Source organism: Meles meles, chromosome 10 (assembly GCF_922984935.1).
Source record: "Meles meles chromosome 10, mMelMel3.1 paternal haplotype, whole genome shotgun sequence".
NCBI lineage: Eukaryota > Metazoa > Chordata > Mammalia > Carnivora > Mustelidae > Meles > Meles meles.
Window position 1 is genome coordinate 979092 of NC_060075.1, and position 24653 is coordinate 1003744.

The following is a 24653-nucleotide window of genomic DNA, read 5'->3' on the forward strand; positions in this document are numbered from 1 at the left end:
TGAGGCAGGGGCAGGGATGGGGCCAGCTCCAAGATGGAAGGATGAGCTGTGGGAATGGCTGTGTGCATGAACGTGGGTATTGTCGTCCCTCCTTTTTCCTGGGGTGTAGCCAGTTGTGCTCTGTTGGTTTGCTCAGTGTCCGGCTCTGCACCATGTTCTCGTTCTTCCTCATTTGTTCCGTAATGACTGGTTGCCACCCGGGGCAAGACAGAAGGTCAGCTTGCTTGGGAGGCGAGCTCCAGAACGGTGGGTACGTTCCTCCCCATGCTCTGGATTCTGCAGGGCCTGGCCTTTGCCTAGTAGGCAGGGCCAGCCCGAGTCTCTGCTTCTCGAGTGTCTGGTCTGGGATGTGACTGTGTCCGAATCCTGTTTCTTCCGCTGCTCTCCTTTGCTGGGGGTGGTTACACGCAGTTTGCTTCTCCATTTCCAAGATGGATGAATCACATTAATTCAGGAGGGAACAACAATCTCCAAACCAAAAATAACCAAGTATCTGGGCCAGGAGAGAGAGACTTTGTTCGATTAGGGGCGGCCGGTGTATTTTATACTCTGAAGAGATTGAAGAACTCTTAGTGAATACATGTGTGTTGCAGAAACAGTCTCGCAGCCTTCAGGTCAGCTAGTTTACTAAAAATAAATATATTTTTCTTTAAATCAATACAACTTTACTTGCTGAAGATAAATGTATTTAAGAACATGGTGGGTAATGCTGTGAAATTAATGTTATTCATACTCAGTTGGAATAGAAATGCCTTCAACCTTTTAGCAAAAGCAAGAGCAAATTATCGCAAAAATTTCATTTCAGAAGTCATCTTCCTCTCGAATAGGCTGGGCCCCGAGGTCAAGTCATCAATTTCGGTATTCGGTTTCCATAATGCAGTTCTGCGGCGTGCGTGCCTCACGATGGGAGCCACGTTTGCTTCCACGTTAGCTTTATAAATGGCTGTGTTAATAGTCTCTGGTAGACAAAGCCGCCTTTGGTTCATATCAGCAGAAGTTTCTCCTGCGTGAAAATACGATTTAAGATGCCACCGGGCCTGGCTCTTGGAGGCTCTGTCGGGTGCTGGGCCCTGGCTGCCCACCGGTCCGAGGTCTCGGTCCAGCTCTCGCTCTGGTTTCAGCGGGACTGCCTGCACCGGCTGTGAGTGTCCTGCGCCAGCAGAAAGGCACTCAGACACCGTCACGCTCAGGGACTTGGGGCAGCTCCCGCCACCTGACCACTGACCGAGCACTGAAGGGGTTATTTTTGGACACGTTGGGTCATAATTCAGCTGTTCCTGTGTCTAAATGGTCGGCAAGGCTCCCAGATCGGTTCCTGTCTCTTCACCTTTGTACACAGAGTTCTTGTCCTAAAATTATAGTTTCTCCAGGAACGACGGAGAAGAGGACGGGGGACTGAGCACCGGGAACAACCCAGCCGCTCAGTTTGGGCTGTGCGGCCTGGGAGGAGGCTGAACCCTGTCTTCCTCCTCCTCGGGAAGCTGCTTCTCTGGGCTTTGCTCACTGGACAGGCTTCCCGGCTCCCAGTGTTGCTATCCCTCTTGGGTCCTGAGCGAGGAGGGGGGAGGCAGGAGCTTTTCCAGGTGGTGCCTACCACCTGACCTCTGCCATGGACAGAACTTTGCCGACGTGATAATAATTACGTGATAATTTATCAGCACAAGGCATGATACTGGCAGGAATAAGACATTTTTTTCAAGAGGCTTTGAGACAAAACAAGAGCTATGCCGTTTCTAATAAAAATCAAGATCTGCTCATTTAAAGTCAGCTCGTCAGTGGGTGCCGCCTGAGGAAGCGGCCACGGCAGTTGAGGGCCCACGGTCTATCTCCACCACAGACTGTGACAGTCTCCGGGTATCAGGGAGGTCAGGGAAGACCTGGCCTCTTGAATCAACATCCCCACTGGAAGCGTGTCCCGTTGAAATGATGCGTACGTGGTGTTTCCCAGACAAGGAGCAGTCCTGACCGTGCAACCTCCCAGGAGGGGTTCCATGTTACCACCTCCACGACCGCCAACATCTGGCAATCCTTGTTTGCCCCTCAGTGCGGCTTCCTCATGTCAGTCCTCTGGGGCACCTGTAGGAGGAAAGTCAGACTGAGGCCTTCAGCGTCGGACGACGAGAAGACGGTCCTGAGTCAGGGTTCAGCCAGATGGCCGTTTGGGTCATGCTAATTGCCATGGTTGAAATTTTAATCGTTCTGGAGAAGTTGATCATGGAACTGAGTCTTTCACAGATGGATTCCAGCTGTGGAAAGCTGCGTTTCCGGTGGGTACCCGAGTATCCAAAGGGCTCCTGCCTGGAAGGGAGCCCGTTCCGATCCCCGTGAAAGTGCCGATGAGGCTATTTTTCCACTCTGTGGAAAAATCCTTCGTAGACTCACCTCCTACTTCGTGGTGCCGTGGACACTCAGATTGCGCTCGCGCATCCTCACGCGGGGGCAGCTGTGACGCTGCGGCGGGCGCTGGGGCTGCCTGCTGAGGGCTCCGCAGAACGAGCCGGCAGGCGTGCAGACCACACGTTTGTGGTCCTAACCCGTCGGCCTCTCGTGGTCGACAGTTCTGCTGCCGGGTGCCCTGAGGGCCCCGGCGGCCCCTGCTCTGGCCTTCGAGCACCCGTCCAGTCCCAGCCCTGTGGACGCGCAGGGAGCGTCGTCAATGCAGCCATCGTTTTTCAGGCCGAGTGTCTGGGCCTGCCGGTCGCCACCTGCGCAGCCATGCCCCGGCCTGGACCAGAGCCCCGACCTGCTTCTCGCGTCCTCGCCCCCTGCGTGTGCCCAGCTTAGCTGCCGGCGGCTGCAGGACGGGGTTTGCCTGTGGTGTCAGCTCAGGAGCGCCAGGGCCACCTTCCACGTGAGAATTCGGATCTTCGGTTCCCTGCGGCCCCAGGCAGGAGCTCGTCTCCCTCGCGCCCAGTGAGCTGGTCTCTCGTGGTGGCCCACCGGGACTGGCCCCTTTCCCTGGAGCGCTTGGAGCTGCCCTTTCCTGCCCTGAGCGGAAGAAGACAACGTCCCAGCAGCCCTGTGCTCCCGGCCGGAGAAACCCTCACCAGACATCGCGCGGGGCCGTTTCCACTCTTTGCTCTCCTGTGACACTTTCGGTCGCTCTGCAGGTTTCCTCCCACTTGCAAAGGCCCTGGGAATGGGGTCTGCGAAAGGGCGGCCCGCATGGAGCTCTGGTGACCAGCGGCCGAGAGACGCAGCTACACCAGCCGTGGCTGCAAATGATGATTGATTGCAAAGGGAAAGTGTCCTTGAGAGCAGTCCCCTAAACGTGGCAGAAGAAACCCTCCAGGGTGGCGTGGCCTCCCGTCCATCACACCGCTTGTGGCGGACAGTGGAGACGCTGCCCTGGCGCCGTGTGCGGAGAGACCAGGAGAGAGCGCTGGCTGCGGGGTCGCTCTGGGGTTCCTCGTTGCTACCACGTGGCCGCGAGTCTCGCGTGAGTCTCGCCGCCTCCACCGGCAGTGAGGGCGCGTGTGCTCCCACGTGCGTTTCGTTCGTCAAGGACGTGCTCCGTGCGCTGCCACCTGTGACGGGTGCCGGCCGCGTGTGCTCTGCTGAGACTGCCCGTGGCTGCCGGGAGCAGGCGAGCTCCTGCTGTTGGCTGATCAGAACCTGATCGGAGCCCTGGATGCCAGGGAGTAGAGGAACCGTGGTGCCTGACGTCAGAGACAGGGAAGGGAGGAGAGAAACGGGAAGTCGGACTCTTTCGGTTAGAAGGAGCTTAAAACGTCTCCCGTTTTGGGAATGCTGACTGAGTAGCCTGGTTGGCCTCGTGGTGCCCTGACACATTCCCAGTGACAGTCCCGGCAGCGGGACGCTTCTCCTTCTGTCCGCGCGTCTCACACGGTGCTGCCAAGGGCTGTTCTGCACAGAAATGCTCTCCAGTCCCTTCTCTTTGCTGCTCACTGATCTCAGACCTGCAGTGTGTAGGCGGCGTCACAGGAGGGAGGAAGGGGGCTCGTGGGAGGAAATCCCCCTGGACTCGTGTGATTGTAGGTCAATGGCGTGAGTGTGTCTGACGTGTGCAGAGAAACATGGACTCCGTGACTCCTGTCCGTGTGTCCCGAACCTCAGCTGTCACTCCTCTCCTCTCCTCCGTAGACGTCAGGCCCGCGACTCTTCAGACAGGAGCTCGTGGCCGCGGTGTGCCACTGCACAAACCCACGTCGTGCGGCCTGTGTGTGTGGAGAACACAGGCAGCGGGTGTTGGAGGCGGCCTGCGCATGTCAAGGGCACGGATGACGACTTCCAGCCGTCACAGCAAGTCTCGCGTGACCGGATGCCGGAGCAGAGAATTCTGCGCGGTGAGCCTTATGCACCGGCTTTCGGTGTGAAGTTTGATGTTTAGTGGAACCTCTGCCGGCTGTCATAGGAGCTTCTTCATCCGACGACATGCGAGTCTCTGCCGCTGCACGTCTATTCGCAGACCTTGGGCAATATTTAAAAACTGATTTACCACAGCCCGGAAGAATGGATAAATTTCTAGAAAGACTCAACCTTCTAAGAGTGAACTGTGAAGAAATAGAAAATCTGAATGGACTGATTGTAAGTAATGACATTGAAGCATTGACTTAAAAACTCCCCAAATAAAAGTCCAGGGCCAGTTTGTTTCACAGGTGAATTCTACCAAACATTTAAAGAAACGTTAGTACCCCCTCATCTCAAATAAAAGTTGAAGGGGAAGAAGGACTTCCAAACTCCTTTTTTTGAGGCCAGCATTGCTCTAATTATGAAAGTAGACCAAGGTAACACAAAAAACGAGAAGTACAGGCCAATATCTCTGATGAACATAGATGTAAAATTCCTGAACAAAATATCGGCCAATTGAATTCAACAATAAAAGGAATCACTTACACAATCCGTGGGATTTATTGCAAGAATGCGGGGATGGCTCAACATCCACACATTAATCAAGACGATACGCCACGCTGGTAAAATGAAGGATAAAAATCCTGTGATCATCTCAACAGATACAGAAAAGCATGGACAAAATTCAGTATCCTTTAATGATAAAAACTCTTAACCAAGAGGGTATAAAAGGGGCGTATTTAAATATAACAGAGTCCACATGTGACCATCCACAGCTGACATCAAACTTGATGGAAAGCCAGTGGTTTCCCTGTAAGATCAGAGACAAGACAGGGATGCCCAGTCTCACGCTGTTATTCGACATGGAGTGGGAAGGCCCAGCCACAGCGGTTAGGAAAGAAGAAGGGATGCAAGGCTTCCACGTTGGAAAAGGAGAAGTAAAACCGCCAGTCTTTGCAGACGGCGTGATTCTGCATATGCCCCACCAGAAAAAGGAAAAACAGCTATTAGAATGAGAACGTGAATTCAGTAAAGTTGCAGGATACAAAATTAAGGCAGAGAAATCGGTTGTGTTTCTACACATGATAGTGAGCTATCAGAAAGAGGAATTAAGAAAACAGTCGCATTGATGATTGCACCAAGAATCATAGAATACCAGGGGTGAGCGTCGGTAAGGAACTGAAAGTCCCGTGCTCTGAGACCCGCGGGACACTGATGAAGAAGACAGAAATAACGGGAGGATACTCTGCTCTCACGGGTTGGAATAATTAACCTTAAATCTCAAATCTTGAATCACGACCGTAAAACCGAAATGCGTAACCACTATATGAAGAAATGCTCCCCTTCGTTAGGAGCCATCGCAAATCCCTAGCCAGTGCAGATTAAAGTGAGTTTCACCTCACCCGGTCCGTTCGGGAGGACGTCTGAACACAGAACCGCGGCAGGGAGGTGGGAAGGGAAGTGTGTCCGGCTGCTACTGGGGGAAGCAGGCCCACCCTCCCAGCAGCACCCCAGCCGTGCTCGGGGGCTTTCCGAATGTGCTGGTGGTGCCGCCGCCGTCCTCCAGCGGGACACGCCCCTGAGAGCTTGTGCTCGACGGGGACCAGCTCTTAGGGCTCTCGTGAGCCCACGCTGCGAGCAGCACGGGGTCGCGAGAGAGAAGGGACAGTCCACAGCTCTTCTAATGCAGCATCAAGCTGTGTGGCCCCCGAGTGTGACGAGACGCGCCTCTCCTCTCCCAGCCTTCCGAAGAACAGTACGCTCCCCGTGCCCTGGCCACAGCGCAGTGCGCCTGCAAACCAGGAGCCTCACACTTGCGAGTATGCGTGATTGTCCTGCAGGTTTAAACGCGATTTTTCTTAAACAACTGGATACTTTCTACAAACCCAGACACTAAATATCTGTCTTTATATTCCTTGAATGTGATAGAAATGTACTTTGAAACATTATTTAAGGAGTTTAGAATAATTTGTTCAAACCGCAAACCTCAGCCTGTAATTGTAGCTCAATGTGATGACCGCAGGAGGACAGGGAGCTTTCCCCACGGCTGTACGCGTCCTTTGGGGATGGTTAACCACTGAACCCTGCCATTATGTGAGTCACTGGCTCCCCAGACTTTGAGCACGTAAATGCCCTAAGTTTTTTTTTTAAAGATTTTATTTATTTATTTGACAGAGAGATCACAAGTAGGCAGAGAGGCAGGCAGAGAGAGTGAGAGGGAAGCAGGCTCCCTGCCAAGTAGAGAGCCCGATGCGGGGCTCGATCCCAGGACCCTGAGATCATGACCTGAGCCCAAGGCAGCGGCTTAACCCATGGAGCCACCCAGGCGCCCCTAAATGCCCTAAGTTTAACCAGGTAGGATGCTCTGCAGACTTGCAGCGCCTTCAAGAAAGGTTTGAATGTTGTAAAACTTTCTGGCAGTGATGCGGATGTGGCCCCAGAAGGGCGTGTCTCATCGGCACACCTTCCCACGGTAACTGTTCGGTTTTAAAGTGGACGAGCCTGTCGTGCTCACTACACAGCAGCTGCCCAAATCGTCATCTGATGTACCAAACACCGCGTGGCTCTGGTTGGCAGCTCTGTAATGACAGAGAAAGTAAGAGCGTCGCTCCCGTGTGCGTGCAGACGCTGAGGGCCTTTTCTCCGTGTGCGCACGGAGCAGCGTCACACCAGGAGCGTCTGTGGCATCTTTCTGATAGCTCACTATCATGTCCTTCCCCCGGTCTGTTTTCCAGTTCCATGGACCGCACTGGTGTTTAGGAAGGGCTGGGTGGCCATCAGCTGCCTGGGCATCTGGGTGTCGCTGGCAAGTCCCTAGAGCTCAAGGCCACGGGGGTGGGGGGTGGGCCCAGGAGAGGCCGCACGTGCTGAGCTGTGGCGCTCAGCCCTCTCCTGTCTGCAGCTGGACCATGCTTTGATCTGGAGGTTGGTGGTGGTGCAGACGAAGGGGAACCCCGACACAGGGAGGAGGGAGGGGAACCAAACCCTGGTGAGAGGGGAGGAGCCCGAGCGTGCAGCTGTGACGTGAGGACAGAGCTGGGATCACTGGGAGGAGGTCAGGAGTGGGCTCGGCACAGGGGCGGGGCTGTGTTCCGTGTGGTACTGAGACACGGTGAGCACCGGGCAGTGCCGGCTATAGGTGCCCCGAGGGCCTGAGCTGTCCCCCGGCTTGAGGATGACTGGACCCCGCAGCAAACACAGGGCAGCCTCCCCCATCCGAGGGAGCCACCCCTGAAGGCCCTTGTGGGTCGTCTGTGGGGCTTGTGGGGACACCGGGTCCAGGTTCTGGGTGCTTCCCCTCCACATCTGCTTCTGGACCCACCCGGAGGGGCGCCTGCTCCGACCTTCCCTGGGAGGGGTCGGGGTCGGGGGAGCTGTGTCTGCGCGAACAAAAGGCTCCAGATTGCACAGGTCTCACGAGAACTGCTCCCCCGTGTGGCTGCTTTGGTCCCAGAGTCTGAAATTAGACCCCAGACCTTGGAGAATCCTACTGGAGGCCTCCCTGGCATCCTGGGGTGAGTGGACACTTGGCACCCACATCGTCCAGCTGTAGTTCATGGCCCCCGGGAGAGGGACGCTTGGGGAGGGCTGTGTCGGCGAGCCTCCCCGTGCACGGGGCTGCCCTTGGAGGCCCTGCTTCTGAGAGGACGCACCCATCCCTTAGCGGAGTTACTTTATATTAAAGACTGTCAGAGAAAGGGAAGCAATTTCTCTAGGCTCCTTGGTTAATGAGAGCTGGGGGCGCATCAGGCACTTTCCTTAGGCATCTGGGCTCCTGCACGGCTGTCATTCTTAATCATATTTTAATTTTCAAATAAATTGCGTTCATTATCCTTCCATTTACGATGCTGTGTGTGCGTCACTGCTCATTAATGTTTGTTAGCCCTCTGCCGGGCCTGGTTTTCACACCGCCAGGGCGGCGGAGTGGTAATTAAGGGCGATCTGTGTTGATTTACAGGAATTACTATTTTTTGTAGTCTTTGAGAAAATAGCCTTAGAGGGTTGCTGAGTTGGGCCTTTCGATGGACACCCTTGAAGGCCGTGTGAGGAGTGGGACTGTCCTTGACCGTGATCTGGAGAAGGTTTCCATGGTTCCAGCGGGTCCCTTCGTCAGAGTTCATCTGGCGCGTCTGACGGGGGCGGAAGGCGTCCTCTGTGTCCGGCTTGTTAGGCCAAAGATCTCTTTGCCAACTGAAAACCAAATCGGGTTGTTCTTGTCGACCCATTATTCGCTCGTTTCCCCCCAAGAGCTGATCTATCCAGATTGGAAGCCAAGATACTTTCAAAGTTGAGTGAAGAGCTCTTCGAACAGATATGGTTGTTTCTGATGACGTTTTGGGGAATCGATAACGTATTTCAACCTGAGCATGGGTCACTTTGGATTGTTGGGGTTCTGCAGTGCAGCGAGAACCTTCCCATCACGGCCCCTGAAGTGGGGAACACGTCTCTTCCCAGTTTCTCATTCAGTCACTAATTTCTTTGTCATTCTAAAGAATTCCAATCAAGTGTACATAGTGAAATTTACCCCCGTAACCATTTCTGAGCACATGGTTCAGGGCACAAAGCACATCCGCGTCCTCCTGCGGCCATCACCGCCTCCATCTCCAGAGCTCCCTCGTCTTTCCCAGCTGAGTCCCTGTCCCCGAATCCCGGGCACACCCTCTGCTCTCTGTCCCTGTGGATCTGACGGCTCCGGGGACCCCCAATGCTGGACTCACGCGGCATTTGTCTTTCCGTGACGGGCTGATTCCACGGACCACGGTGTCCTCGGGGTTTAGCCAGGCTGTGGCAGGAGCAGGACTGCCCTTCTTTTTGAGGCCGAAGGACACTGTTGTACGTCTTTGCCACATGTCGTTTCTGCGTCCGTCCACTGACGGACGCTTGCTTGTTTCCTGGCCGCTGTGAACGCCGCGGCTGTGAGCATGGGTTTTGAGCATTTCTTTGAACTCCTGCTCTTAATTTGGTGATTCCCATTACGTCACTTCCACTGGCCAGTCCCTGTGGGGGGTGGGACCCAGCCTTCCCTATGGGGAAGGACAGTTGGGTGATTCCAGGATGCCGGGCTCACCGGGCCCAGGGAGGGCAGGTGGTGCTGAGGCCCGAGTGACAGGAGAGTGTCTTGTGAGAGGACGTGCAGACCCCACAGCGTTCCCCACCGGCACAGGCTGAAAGGGACGGCTCGGGGCCCCGGGTGTGGGTGGTCATTCCAGGGGCAGCTGAAAACCACGTAGACGCCAGAGAGCGGTATCTTTCCCTCATAGTTAAAATTTATTTTCAGTGCAGAAATGTACTTTGTACAGAATGGAGTTTCCTATTAAATAAGTTACTGTTTTGAATACTAAAACTTCTAACCTCGCATCTCCGGACCATCTCTCTGGAATTTCCATTTTCCCAACAAATAACCTTGCGAGGGGAAGGAGAGCAAGGCTGCGTAGACGACATCCAGGGGAAGGACAGGCCCTCGGAAGTGTGGGCCGTGGAGCCGGTGGGGTTGTGGAGGAGGCAAAGGGGCATGGTGGCGTCCTGCACACACCCGCTGCCCTCTCTGCCCGCGGTGGGTTCTCGCGGCGCCGAGGAGATGGGGGAGGTCCAGGACCCGCATATTAGTGGTCAGGGGAGTCCTCCTGCGTCTCCTGGACTCAGTGGGCTGTGTTTCCTCGGTGCTGGCAGGCGCACAGGGGTCTCTGGCTCACAGACGCCGTTCCAAGCATGTGTGGTGGCCGCTGACCCTGAGAGCACGTCAGGCCACGCTGGGTTTGTGGGGACGGGGATGGCCCGCGTGTGCCTCGCCCTCTGATCAGCACTGGCAGAAGCCCAGGCTCCCTGTGGGCCCGACGGCCGGTCTCTGACGCTGGTGGCCGCCTCTACCTTCCCCCAGGCCCGGGGCTGCTTCTTGCATCTCACCAGCCCTCTCAGGCCCTGGTGCTTCTCTTCCTGCCAGCTGGAGAACAGAGCTGGGAATGAGGGGGCAGGAGAGGTCTTGGTTCCTTGACCCAGAGCCTCAAGGCTCTGGGTGTGCCTGGCCTGCTGGGGACTCAGCCGAGTCCGCCGTGGGCTGGAGGGCACAGGTTTGGGTAATGCAGAAGGTGGGGCCTGCATTCCGAGGAGCCCCTCAAGCCTGTGGGAGTGGAGGGGCTGGGCAGGGGCAGAGAAGAACGGAGAGGACGGGGCCACCGTAAGGCGGCAGAGAGCAAGTGCCCTGGCTTCCTCCGCCGCGGCTCTCCTCTCTCTGGCCGCCTCTGCCCCTCGTCTGTCTGCCTCCGCCCGCTCCCCCCCCCCCAGGCGGGACGTGGGCAGGAGCTCTCCGGTTGCCGGCGTAAGAATGGTGCAGAGTCGAGTGACGGATGGCTGTTTTTGAGTAACTGTCACCACCTGATAAGACGAGGGCTAACAGATTCCCTTCTTCCTCATCCTACATAATGTGCCATTTTCCTTCCGAGCTGCTTACGGCTCTCAGTGCCAGGCCTTTCTGTTCTTGTCTGAATAGTCAGTGGAACGTTCGGGGCTGATAAGAGGAGAGGCCTCGGTTACTCGGCAACCGGCTGGAGCAGAGGCTGCTGATGGGGAGATTAGCTGCCACAGATAAACCGCCGTTTCCCTTCCCTGCGGCTTATCTTTGGACCCACAGCAGGCCGCAAGGAACACGACAGCCTGCGGAGATTTGGGTGGGATTGGAGCTCTCGACAGTGAGGGCTGCCGAGCACCCTTGGGCCGGCCTCAGTGGGGTGGGGGTGGCGGTGAGGGGGGGGGTCTCCTGTCCCAGCCAGGGCCCTGCCTGGGTGAGCCTGGACCTCCTGGGGACGCTCGAGTGTGGCTAGGACCTGGAGGTCAGGGCCGGCCATCCCTCCCCTGACCGGAGCAAGGAGCCCGCTCAGCTCATTCACAGTGGCGGGGTTCCCCAGTCGCCTCCAGGAGAAGAACACAGCTGACGTCGTGGGAGCCGTGCCGCCATGGGAGCCGTGCCGCCGTGTCCATCCAGCTGGGATCCCGGGCAGGAACCAGAACGGGCTCTCACCATCGCGGCAGAGTCACCCGAGTGGGAACACTGCCCACTCTCAGCACAGGCCTGCAAACGGGGTTCAGCTCGGTGGTTTGGGGCTTGCTTTGTCTGTCTTTCCCGAGTCCGGCTCTCGGTAAACACCCATTTGTGTCGATGAAACCCCTCATGGCCCCACGGCTTGGGGAGTGCATCTCCCTACCAGCTGGACGAGGTGCTCAGATCATTCCCGTCTGTTCTTTTCAGACATAAGCAAACAAAACGACGCCAACCCCCGAAGGTCAGAGAGGCTCGGTCCGGGCTCCGGAAGGTGCTCTTCGGGCTGTGGGAGTGAGCTCCGTGCGAAGGGCCCAGACGGTCTGCGCTGCCGCTGCAGCACGGTGCTGACGGCCAGCCCCGGGGAGGACCGCAGCTGCCTCTGCTCGGCTCTGCGTGGACACAAGGGGACGGACGGGCACCGTGCAGGCAGCGGGGAGGGCCTTGCCCGGCGTGAGGTGAACACTGGCAGTTGCTCCAGATGCGGCCAGTCCTGCTCGTGCCCGGCCTGTTTTCCACAGAGAGCGCGTTTGAGCTGAAGAAAGGATCTTAGAAAAGATCTCCTTCGACTGGTGCCTCGCAGGGACCTGGCCTGGGAGCGAAGCGGCTGGAGGTGGCCCGGAGCCCCGTGTCCTTGGCCCACTCAGCGTCCCTGCTGTCACTCACGGTGCTCGGAGGACCTCCGGGGACGGCGGGGCTCGTAGGTTCGGCAAGCATGTCCTCTAGGTAGAACCTGTGGTTCACATCGTACTCCGCGCGGGCGGGACGTCACCCGCGTCTGCAGGAGCGTTTGCGCAGCCCAGCGTGTGTGTTACCTTCCGGCTCCGACCTTACGTTTCGTTTATTTGACTTTCCTGCCGAAGGAAGACTGTGGCCGCTCGAGTGTCTGAGCAGGGCCAGGGTGAGGATGGGGGCTGCCGGCGGAGTCTGGGGGGAGTGGGGAGACCAGGGGCGGCCCCTGGCAGCTCCCGTCCCTCAGATCTTCGGTTTTCTTGTTCCTAAAGCAAAGGGCCTGAATAAAATGCACACCTCCGTTCCCATCAGCTCTCCGCAAACCCCGTTTTTTCTAAAATTGCGCAGCAGGGTGTCGACCCGCTCTCGGGGCTGTGGGGTGAGGGCCGGGAGGGTCGGTCCGTTTCAGGAGCACAGCAGGGACCGGCCGAGCCGCGCGGGTCCGGCGGGTCAGCGTCTCATTCCGGGACGTGCTCCCGCGCTCTCCTGGCCGATGCTGTGCAGGGGTGAGTTTTCTTTGCAGGAAGGGCTGAGCGTTACAAGGCTCAGTGTGGTTCCTTTTTGTGGGTCAGCATTGTGCGTGGCATCACCAACCCCATCCCGCCCCACTCCCTCCCTGGAGAGTTCTGAGGTCCAGAACTTTCTAGCGCAGACCTTCCGGCCCTGAGGTGGCCAGGCCTCTTCCGGGGTCAGAGGTCAACGAGACGGGAACGGGCCGCTGTGTGCGGATGGCAGCGTTGCGTAGACCTAATCCCACTCCGGTTTTCTGTAACCACCTGCGGGAGCGGAAGGTTCTGAGGGCTGCCCGGGCGGCTCCGGGGGACAGCACCACGACGCCGGCCGTGGGCTCCATGGGAGACGCGTTCTCTGCCGCGGGTGCGGGGGAGCGGCCCGGCGGGAAGCAGCGCACCTTCCCTTCCCTGCACGGGACACTCCGCTGCGGGCCGTCCGCAGGCCTCCCTGGGCCTGACTGTAAGCGCCGGAAACCAAGGTGGTCGGGCCGTGCGCATCCCTCCCCGAGATACACGTGTCGCTCTGGAAGCTGGTTCCCCGGTGATCTGCCGGTTCTCCGCACGGTTGGCCAGACCGCGTCCCGCCGTTGGCTCCTGCGAGAGGCGCAGGCGGCCTGGTAGCCCGAGGGGCCGGGAAGAGGCCGCAGGCAGGCGGCACCGTGTGGAGCTGAGAAAAGTCCGCGAGGGCCGTCGGGCTCCCTGCGTCCCAACGTGTCCCGGGACCCGTCGTGTTTGGCCCGGCAGGGAGGCCCAGAACACCGGCTCCTTCGTGGATAGGGTCCTGGGCTTTGTCCCGTGACCTTCGGCAGTGGACAGGAGCGGGTGAGGCACAGCCCGCCTGAGGCCTGAGAGCTGAGCCCCCGGGCCCGGGAGACGACAGCCTCCGTGGGCGCCTCATAGCCGGCTGCCGGCTGCCAGGAGACTCGGGCGAACAGAGCAGGGGCGCGAGGGGGACGAGCCCGGTGAGACCCTTGCACGGAGCAGGCCTGGGCCGGGTCGCTGGCATGTCACTCTCTCCCGCCCTCCCGGTGCCTCCGGCGTCTGTTCCATGTGCACCCGCGGCCTTGGAGCTGCGGGAGGAGGGAAACGCCGCAGCCTCCGTCCGCTCTGGGACGGTCCACCCGGGTCCTCTCTGGTCTTTACCTCAGCTTGTCCTGGAGCCCCGCGGGTCCGGTTTCCCACGTGTGGGCCACTTCCGGTGCCGGCATGGCCTTGCGACGGGCAGAGCTCTCGGCGACCGGCTCTCGGAGGAGCTTCTCCCTTCGCGTCCCAGGTGTGTAATGCGCTCTAAACCCAGATGCAAAGCGTCGGCTCTTTGACGACGTGACAGTGACCGTTTTGACGAGGGAGGGACTTGCCGTGGGTTCACAGGAAGCGGCCCTCCCTCACCGTGACTGGGGCCGTGGCTCCCATGCCGAGTTCCGAGTCCCTGTAGCCAAGTGGCGCCCCCCAGACTCTCGGGGACGTGAGGCGTTCGGACGCTCTTGTGGCTGCCAGATGCCAGCCCTACCCCGGCAGAAGGTTTCTCCCACGCGGGTGCGGAGGAGCAGTCGGGAGACCAGGGGCCTCTCCACCACCTCAGCTGGGCAGCAGTCGTCCGCCCTCTGGCCTCGCCTCCTCCAGAAAGCCCTCCCTGATCGGCCCTGACTTTCTCCAGCAAACCAGCTCCGTTTCTGGGCCTTGGCTTCCAGGCACACAGGCCCTGGTGGCATCTTGAGGCTCACGTGTGTCTGATCAGATGTGAGGGGCTGGTGTTTCCCTGAACTCAGAAGGCTGGGTCTCGCGTCTGGACAAGGTAGGCGCCAAATGTGTGCTCGCCGCTCTGAGCTGATCTAAGTGTGAGCTCATCCTGGCGACTGGAAGTGCACGTATGTCCATGAAAACCTGTCGGCCGCGCGCGCTTGTGTCTGGGCCCCATGTCCGCTGTAGCTGGTCCCGGACCGCACACGTCTCTGGCTGCGGACACGGTGACGTCTATTAAGCACCTGCTCCTTCCTCTCCGAGAGGGGACTGCTTTGTTCTACTCTTTTATTTTGATAGGCTTTTTGTTAGATTTTTAAATTATGGGAAAATACCTGTAATTTAAATTTACGATGTTAAAAGTAAGATTCCGTGTCGTTAAGGACATTCACACCGTCATGCAGGCGTCACCCCCTTTCCTCTGCAGGACCCCTCCCCCCCAAAACTGAAACGTGGTCCTCATTGAACACAAACCCCCTCCCCCTTCCCAGGTCCCTCCACTCTCCGCGTCTGTGAGTCTCACTCCTCTGGGCACCTCGTGGCCGTGCACTCACACGGCACCCATCCTCTTGGGCCGGCCTGTGTCACTCCGTGTGACGCTCTCCACGCTCACAGGGAGCAGGTGCCCGGATTTCCTTCTTTCACAGCCCGAGGAACACCCCCTTCTGCGGACAGACCACGTTTGGTTTTTCTTTCGTCTGTTGGTGGGACACTTGGGTTGTTTCCAGCCCTTGGTGGCTCTGAATCGTGCTGTGCTGGGGGATCTCTTTGAGTCCTGCCTCTGCTTCTGAGCGTGAACTCGGTGGCGGAGCCGCCGGTCCGTGCGGTCGTTCTGGGTTTCTTCTGTTTTAGGAGCTGCTCTCCTTTCCCACGGCCGCCGTACCACTTACATTCCCACAACAGCGCGCGGGAGATGTGGGCTCTTCAACATTGTTTTTATTTTATTTTTTTAAGATTCATTTCTTTTGGAGGGAAAACACACCGTGTGCGAGCTGGGGGAGGGGCGGAGGGAGAGGGTCCCACTGACTCACCGCTGAGCAGGAGCCCGTGACCCATGAGATCAGGACCCGAGCCGAAACCAGGAGTCAAACCGTCAGCTGACGGGGCCAGGAAATTCACGTCTGTCTGGAGACCTGACTAATGGTTCGTTTCTTAAACTCTGGGGTCCCTTACGGCTCTTGGATCTCACTCAGGGGACATTTGTGGCGCGTGGCCTCTGTCAGGAGTTGATTTCACTGGGAAAGATGAAGGCAGCTGAGCACGAAGAATGTCCGTCCCTCGTCTCTTCTCAGCCTGGAGCAGAGCTGGGCATGTCCAGGCTGTGCATGGGCTGGCCCAGCTGTCTGAGCAAGCAGGCCTGGCCTGACATCTGCAGGGCCGGCCCCCGCACGGGCTGTGGGTCACCGTTTCATCAGGTGGCTCACAGCGGCCACAGCAGCTCGGGGTCTCCTGCTCACCCCCAGCCCCGTGGTGCGTGTGGGCTCTGGGTGCCAGAAGGAGCTCTGGGAGGCACGTGGGCACCAACCTCGGGCCCAGTACAGGGGTGGGATGACCTTGGGACGGGCCCTGGGCCCCCTGGCCAGGCGACTTGTCGCAGTACAGAAGTTCACTCGTGCAGAGCCACTGGTATCACTTGGCTCAAACAGCCGCGTGCTGGTCCTCCTCCTCCTCACACCGTCAGTGCTTTTTCTTGTCCCGGTGTGGGCTTCGGCGATCAAGATGACGGAGGTATCTGGTCTTGCTTCCCGCCCTGGCCAGGTGCTGGCTGTCCCAGCTGCACCAGAGAGACGTCGTGTCGGCAATAATGAGTGTGCGGCCGGCCTGCCTCCTGGGCGTGACCTGTAGCCAGTCCCTCAGCCTCTCTGGGCCCTAGTGTTCCCAATGGGGAGAGGAGACCGTGGCCGTTCAGATCCCCGAGAATTGTCCCAGGCTTGACTGCGCCGAGAGTGTCCGAATGGTGTGGGCACGGGGTAGCTGTATGTAAACACGTCAGCTCTTGTTCTGGGAGCTGACAGACACGAGGCCAAGGGGATTGTGTTAATTGGTTTCGGAACAAGACATCCCATTGCTGTGACTTGAGGAGGATGGCCACGTTTTGTGTCAAAGAGGGGGACATGTGTTCGGAAAGGAAGGCTGGTGCTCAGGGTGATCGTGGCCAGAGGGTGAAGTGGACGGTTCTGGAAGGTCCTGGGCAGGGGTCCTGGGCATCTCCCACGCACGCTGGTGGGTTGGAGACCTTGGGCAAGCCCCTGAACCTCTCTGTGCCTCGGTTTCCGGGTGGTGTAAACAGGAAGGGGCTCTCCCTCCTAACAGCTTCGTGGGAGTGTGATGTGGCTTAGAGTCAGTGTGTGGAGACTTAGAGAAGTGGCCGGAGCGTGAGCCCTCGGGGAGCAAGGACGGACTCACTGCCATCTGCACACTTTTCCCTGCACGGCGGCGCCTGACGCCCACTCTCCAGCCTGACGCCCGGCCTGGGGCTTAGGAGCCACATGGACCTTCCCAGACCTCCTCGTGCCCCTTGGGGAATGGGAGATGTCGACCCCCTGTATCACACAAGGGGAGGCAGGACATCATCGGCTCCTGAGCCCGACGACCAAAGCGAACTTGCCGCTTCCGGACAGCTCGCACCTGTGCGGGTCCCCGGCCACGCTCTGCACACAGGTGCCCCGGGGTTTCCCGAAGCGGGTCCTTCCTAGGTGGCCATAGTGTGCGAGGCCTTGTGGGCGCCCTGAGCAGCGCAGTGGCGAAGGCAACTTCCACCCGGAGAGGGGAGAGGGACCGGGGGAACGTAGGACACTGGTGACAGGGTCTTTAAGCTGGCCTGCCCGTTGGGCTCGGGTATCTGTCTGCAGATGGGGGGGTCCCCTGGCCTGGTGGTGAACCCTGCAAGAGTGTGCGTAGATGGGATTATGAGTGTGTGTACCGGGGTGAGTGTGCAAGCATGCGAGCCTGTGTGGGTGTGTGCACGTGTGTGTACACATGTATGAGCTTGTGTGCACCCACGCAAGTGTACGTGTCCCTCACTCCGCCTGCCTCGCGGGGAGAACCACCAGCATCTCTCAGCTAGGGTCCAGCCAGCGCATGGGGCCACCCGGCTGGTCGGTGCAGTGTCTGGCCCGCCCAGCTTCCCGGGAGCCCTGGCCACCTGTCCCCGAGGAGGATCCAGTGATGCGGGGGGGGGGTGTGGCCACGAGGGGTCGCTGTTGCCCTCCATCCTCGCGGCTGCCGAGGTGCTGGGCTGGATGGGGATGGGGTGGGGACGACCGTTCTGTAAACAGCGGCGTGTGCTTCCCGGAGGGCGGCTGATGCGAGCTCAGACGCCGCAGGTGCAGCCGTGGGGTCACGTGTGGGGCCTGGGCCCCCGGACACCTTCTCTCAGCCCGTGGGCTATTTTGAGCTCAGAGTTAGATTCCTGGGATGCCCCCGGAGGCCCTGTGGCCAGACCTGTTCTCACTTCCTGGGCTGCCCCGTGCACTCCGGGGAGTGGTTTCCGAAGGACGCTGTTCCTTTTGTCCCACGGGGTGGCTGGCCGCTTCCCCAGGGGCGTGACTGCATCTGGTGGCCGCGGGATGCAGTTTCTTGAGAACCTGCGTGCACGACCCAGGCCTTTGTTTCTGGGAAGCAAGGCTGGTCCCTGCATTAAGCCTCCCGAGAGCTCTTGTCTTTACTTCTGCAAGGAATTCTGCGCACGGATGATGGAGATTCCATTTCTCTCCTGCCCAGTCACAGTTCTTTCTGGGCATCCGCACACCCAGCGTGGAGCCCAACAGGGGGCTTGGCCGCACGATCCTGAGATAAGACCTGAGCCGAGACCAGGAGCTGGAAGCTTGACTCGCTGAGCCACCCCGGTGCCCCTGCCCCGTAATTACTTGAACACCGTCTCTGGTTCACCCTCCTCTGCAAAGACTTTACGATAGTGACACCTTTTCTGCCTGTCCCTTCTTATTCCAAAATCAAGATCATCGTTCTAAAGGTTTCCAGGGAGCGAGTTAATACGTTTCCACGTGCTTGTTATTTACATGGATAAACCACTTGTACACATTACAGAACAGGTCCCTACGCTGCAGTCATTTCTGAATGTGCCCTGAACTAATGATCCCGCCCTAACACCTACATAGTGTGATTACATTGCGTTGGTGAATTACCTAGTCTCATTATTTCTTCCCGAAGAAACAACGGAGAAATGTATGAAAAATAGAAACCAGCAGGCTCAGTGGGTGAAGCGTCTGCCTTTGGCTCGGGTCGTGATCCCAGGGTCCCGGGGTCGAGCCCTGCTTTGGGCTCCCTGCTCTGTGGAAGCCTGCTTCCCCCTCCCTGCTGCGTCCCCGCTTGTGCTCTCTCGGTGTCTGTCAAATACATAAATACAATCTTAAAAAAAAAAGCAAAGACATTAGAAAAAGAAGAGAGAACTAAGTGTCATGGGTGCAGAGAACATGGTTAATTCCTTAAAAAATATGAAAAAAATATTACCAGAGCCTCACAACATGCGTTGTGTGATGAGGGCTGCCCCATGACCCGGCAGAGAAGGCCGCTGGAAGGTAGAAGGTGGTCGGTCCTGGCCCCGGGGTCGGGGGTCCATCTCCTGGGTGGTCTTTTTGGGAGAGATGCTGATGACACTGGGAGGGTGTTGCTCAGGAAGGGAACACTTTGGCTCCATAGGCTTTTCCTTTCTTTCTTTCTTTTTTTTTTTTAAAGATTCTATTTATTTATTTGACAGATCACAAGTAGGCAGAGAGGCAGGCAGAGAGAGGAGGAAGCAGGCTCCCTGCTGAGCAGAGAGCCCGATGTGGGGCTCGATCCCAAGACCCTGGGATCATGACCTGAGCTGAAGGCAGAGGCTCTAACCCACTGAGCCACCCAGGCGCCCCTCTTTCTTTTTTTTTTTTAAGCGACTGGGCCACCCAGGCTCCCCCGCCCCACAAAAGGATGCCCTTTAATGCAAGTCTGAGGCGCGTTGCCTGAGGTCAACTGAACAGAAATGGTTTCTCCTGGAGAGACCTAAAGCAACCTGTTGAGGCCCGTGGTGGTCTGACCTGCTGGTTCGGGCCGTCCTCCGGGAGGCCTGGCACTCAGCAGTCCCCGAAACGACAGCGTCCCACGAGGGAAGGCCGGTGTCTCCGAGCACGGAGTCCCTTTCCCAGAGCAGGGGTCCACTCGGCCCTCTCCCTGCACGTGTGAGGCCGAGAGCGGCTGTGCGGGGGAGGGCCAGCGCCCCGAGCCTAACCCGAGGAAGGAAGAGGCGGCCTGGTAAGTGCTCAGAGAGCGCAGGGGTGCACGGCCCTCCTTCGCCGGCCCTGCCACGGGCCCCCTGGGTTTGGTCTCGGCCATCCCTGGGCCTTCAGCAAGGTTGTTTGCTGGTCTGGTCGAAGTGGGCTTCCAGACCGTGCGGGAGTCCAGCAAACCAGGATGCCGGCTGACCGTGTTAGGAGCTTCTGTGCATCGCAGCTTTTCTTCGGGCAAATGGAAAAACGCCCGTTAGTCAGTCACAGGTATTTACCGAGCCACAGTGGGGCCGAGCGGGTGTCGACGTGGGGTCTAAGGGGCGGAGCCGACGCTGTCCAGGAGCCCGCGGGGCCTGAGGTGAGAGGACAGTGTCCGTGCCAGAGGGACGTGGAGAGGCGTGTGTGTGCTCACGTGAATGCCGTGCAGCCCGGGGCCACGCACAGCCCCACAGAGCAAGGGAGAAGGGTCCAGGAGGAGGGCATCGCCGCTGGCCTCCAGCAGTCCTGAGGGGACAGTGACGTTTATGAGTCAAAATGACTTCTGCCCGCCGGAGTGGTGCTTCAGGGATCACTGGTTACAGCAAACACGCGGACAATAAACAGGCTCTTTCTCACATTCTTCCAGAAATCCAGCAAAACAATCATCCAGGCTTCTCTTTCTAATGGAAGAAACCAGCTGCCGGCGGCTGGTGACGGCCAGTGGGACTCGGGTGGAGATCAGCTTTCTCAGGACCACAAACATGCCTCCTTTTTCTGTGTTTGAAGCCGTGTGCTCTCTGGTTTCCGGGAACCACGGGGGCCCAGTCTTCTGCTCTGCAAGACAAAGAGGGGCATTACCGTTCCAGAAATCCGGGACTCGGGGACAGCCTCAGGGTTCCACCCAGGTCAGCACACTTGGGAACGTTTGGTCCATGCCGTGATTCTGTGGTCGCTGGGGCCGCTGCCGGCGGAGGCCTGGGAGGTGACCTCCCCAGGGAAGGGCGCGGTCTCACTCCCCGGGGGCCCTTGGTCGTCTTTCCCCACCGCTCCCAGCCAGAAGCAAGGCAGCTGCGCCCTGCTTTGGAAAGCCACACGTTCTCTGGGCCGTCTCTCTGAATATGCCCTCGAACCCCGGAACCTCTGTGTGCCATGGGACTCCTGGAGGGGCTCTCCTGCTGCTGGGCTGCAGGGGCACCCTGGGGTTCCCCTCTGGAAAGGCTGCAGATCATTCTGCTCTTGGTTCATGGTGGCCGTCCTCGCAGAACCATCCTCCCCCGGACAGGGAGCGCCTTTCAGGCCACGGCTCCTGGCAGGACGCAGACCAGCTGGTAAGGGCCTGGCGGCCCCCGGGCAGAAGGCTGACGCCTCCACACCCTCAGGCTTTCCCTAACTTGCTTCACATCTTGGCGCTCAATCCCTGGGCCCCCGAGCTCTGGGGACGGGGTGCTTCCTGCCCTCCACAGAGCCCACTCCCCTGCCTGGATGTCCTTCCAGCCCCGTGTCGGCAGCCCCGTTCCGTACGTGTGGAGCCCAAGTGGATGCCACTTTCCTGAGGCGTTTATATGTGGGACGAGGCCGGCGCTGCTCCTTCATGCCGCCCGTAGGATGTCCCTCTGAAGCCTGCATCGCAGTGGTGCGTGGCCAGCCAGCGTGTCCACCTGTGGCCCAGATGTGTGTCCTGCGGCTCTTCCATCTGTCCAGCCGGCGGGACCAAAGGGCAGGGCCGTGCCTTTCCTGAGGTTGGGGTGCAAGGCAGAGCCCGGGGACAGGGATGGAGTCAGACGCACGGCGGGTGTGGGACTGGGAGTAGCGAGACGCGTGCTGGTGAGCGTGCGCGCACCGTCCTCCGCAGCCAGACAGAGCTCGTGGAGCTGCCCGTGCAGGAAGTCAGGCTTCTGGCGGGGGGCGCCGGTGACACCTGCTTCCTGGACGGACGGTCCAAGTCGGAACAGCGGCACCCTCGGGCGCTCACGGAGTGTGGCGGTTAAGCAGTGGTCGAGGCTGTCTGTGCGTGTCCACACGCAAGCAGACACGCATGTCGCCTGCGCACAGCACACACACGCGGAGACACGGCACAAGCACGTGACACGTAGAGACGTGTGCAGACGCGTGGACACAGACGCTCATGTTCATGAAAACAGCACCTACGTGCCTGCGTGTGCACACATGTACACACGCACACAGACGCGCCTACACACGTGTGTCTGCACAGTCCCGTCCTGTGAAGAACCTGTGTGTGAAAGTGGACCCAGAGTGTTCCAGGACTTCTGGAGAAGACGCAGCGGCGGAGAGAGGAGAGGGGCCGGCGGTCGCCGGGCCGAGCGGGGTACTCGGGCGGACGGGGGAGCAGAGAGGGTTTTCAGGGCAGGGAAGCCGCGCGGCACGTCACCCTGCCAGCGGGCACGGGCCCGGCCCCGAGCGGCTGCAGACTTCGGGCGACACGATGGACTGGAGTGGGCTCAGCTCCTGTGGCCAAGGTGCCCCTGCGGGCCGTGGGACGGGTTCGTGTGTGTGAGGGGAAGCTCCGCGCCCTCCCTTCAGTTTTGCTGTGAATCTAAAACTGCTTTAAAAACTAAAGTTGGGTAGTAGCACCGGGGGCTCCGTCGGCGGGGCGTCCGACTCCTGACGCCGGCTCAGGTCGTGACCTCAGGGTCATGAGTTCGAGCTCCGCGTCGGGCTCCCTATCCCTCTGCCCTCCCTGCGCTCACGCACACACGCACTCTCTCAAATAAACAAATGAATTCATTAAAAAGCTTATTTCAAACTCAAGGTTAAGAGTGTGCTGGGGAAGTGGGTGGGACCTCATCGGCAAGGCTGTCGTCTGGGGGCAGAGAGAATCCGGGGGTAGTTTAGTCTCGACTTTCAAATCATTCAAACCAAGTTATCAGCTAAAACTAATTTTAAAAGCACACGAAAGTACCATGTGTTACGTTGTATACATGTGTTTTGAACATGCATGTTTAAGAGAAAGATTTCAAGAAAATGCCACAAATATTTTTCTGAAAGTGTATTCACGACTTTGTGCAGCATAAACCACACTTGAGGAGAGGCACCGCCGCACTGCAGAAGGGAATGAACTCGCTCGGATGTTCCAGAATACGTCAGCAGCGTCTGCTGTTTTTCTCCGGTGAGGGCTCCCGCGGGAGTCGGAACCTGGCTTCTCTTCCCCCTGTGGCCTTGGTCACAAAGCTCGTCCGTAAAATGTGGGGCCAGACCGACTTAATGCCCCTCCTAGTCCCTACGTGCTGAGAGTTTGCTTTCGAGACACTCCATTTGTAAAGGAGAGTGAAAGTTTTAGGAACATTCGAAAGAGTTCTCTGTTTTTCTCTTGGTCCCCTGCCCCCCCGCCCCCGGCACAAACACTCTGTCCACAGGCTCGGAGTTCTTTGCACAAAATAAAGTAAAAAGAACAGGGCCGCTTACTGTCCGTGTTTCTGGAGCAGATTGCCTGTCTCCCTGGGTGGCAGCAGGGGACGGGACCCTCCCTGCGGGAGCACGGCCGCTGGGAATCCCTCCGGCCCAGTGTGGTGGAGATGGCCTGCAGAGGGCTTGACTTCTCCCCACGGCCATTGTCTGCGGCACTGAGCAGCTGTGCAGGTCGCCTACCCCGGTTCTGGGAGCTTTGCAGAGGCCCATACAAATTCACGGTGTGCTTTCGACACTTAAGATGATTTTCTGCTAATCACACGGCACCGTCCGTCTTAAGCCCATATGTAGTATCAGACCAGTAATTACTGAGTTAGCCTGGCATCGGGCAAATGTGTTTCTGCTAATTAAACTTGTTGCATTTGAATGGCTTTCTTCAGCGACACTTCGTGCGGTGAGACCGTCGTGAACAATGAAGAAGCGTTTCCCCTCCATCCGGGCCTGAAACTGCAGATGGCCGCCGAGGGGACGACGCACTGGCCCTTGAATTAGTCTTTTGTGTGCACGAAAGACAGTAATTTGGGTGTTTGAACCCCCTACAGGAAGCTTATTTCAAAGTGAACAGTTTGCCAAATAAAGACTAATTGGGGCCTAAATTAATTAGAAGGTGTGGTTGAAAAGATGAGCAGAGCCCGTCATTTTAGACAAACGGAACAGAGCCGGACGACGGGCGCCCGCTACTGTCCCCCGCTCCGGGAGCCCCTCTCCTTGGCCCTGGGCCACGCTGCAGAAAGCTCCCCTCACAACCGGCCGCGTCACCGTCCTCGGGGCTGCCTCCCCCCATTTGCCGGACCCCCACATGGCACCCCGGTGGCAGACATGGCCACTGTCCTCGTGGCTTCTGCAAATTAGTATTTATATTTCCTGGGTGTTCTGTTTCTCATCTGGAAAACTGGCCCTGAACGATACTGATTTTTTTGTCACGGGACTGTCAGAAGCAAAGCTTTGCGTCAGAAAGGTGAAGGCCAGGGGCAGGAATTTCGAGAAGTGAGAGGTGGGGAGTGAGGGAGGAAGGGACGCGAAGCGGAGTAGAAAGCGCGACGACTGCCTTCACGTCCTCTTCCCCATACCTTCGCAATTGTGTTTCTCGCGACGCTCTTTAGTTTAAATAAACCATAACTTTCCAAGTGCTCTGAGTTCCGCTAGCGTTGGATGACTTCCTTCAGCCGTGTTCCAAACCTCAGCGTGCGGCGCAATCGGAATACATTGCGACGCCGTGTTGAATGCCTTCTGCCTGACAACGAACGTCACGTTCTCTCTCTTCTCTGCTCCCCTCTTCCTGCAGACGGGGTGTTTGGAAGGTGCCAGAAGGTTCCAGTGATGGACACACACCGCTACGAGGTGTCGCCGGGAGCTCTGCAGCACCTGACGGCTACCTTGCAGAAGCTGTCGCGGACAGGTAGGCGGGCGCGGCCCCACCGTGTCCCGGGCCTGGGCACACTTGTGGCCGCGAGGCACAGAAGTCGGGGGATGTCGGGGATGTCGGGGGGCCTCGCAGGTAGTGAGGACGCAGCACAGGACAGCGTTCGCCAGGGCTGCCAGAGAGAGGACAGGCTGGGCGCAGGCGGGCTGGCTTCTGGAAGGTTCTGGTGGGAGTCTCCTTCGTGCGTTGGACGTGGCCGTGGATCGCGGCTGCGCGTCCGGGCTTCAGGGAGTCCGGCAGGGGTGTGGTGTGGCCGGCAGGCGCCAGATGGCCGT

At 58.5% G+C, this 24653-nt stretch overlaps 1 protein-coding gene across 3 annotated transcripts in view; it reads left to right on the forward strand.

The window, feature by feature from the left end:
• The window catches only part of PTPRN2 (protein tyrosine phosphatase receptor type N2), a 692851-nt gene that overhangs the window by 164690 nt on the left and 503508 nt on the right, over positions 1–24653 (forward strand). For 2 of the 3 annotated variants that reach the window (XM_046020312.1, XM_046020314.1), the window contains one exon: positions 24241–24354. In XM_046020312.1, the coding sequence (XP_045876268.1) occupies positions 24241–24354 (114 nt within the window). Of the gene's footprint in view, positions 1–22558; positions 22657–24240; positions 24355–24653 lie in introns of those variants that run through there. The other variant, XM_046020313.1, reaches the window with a different exon arrangement.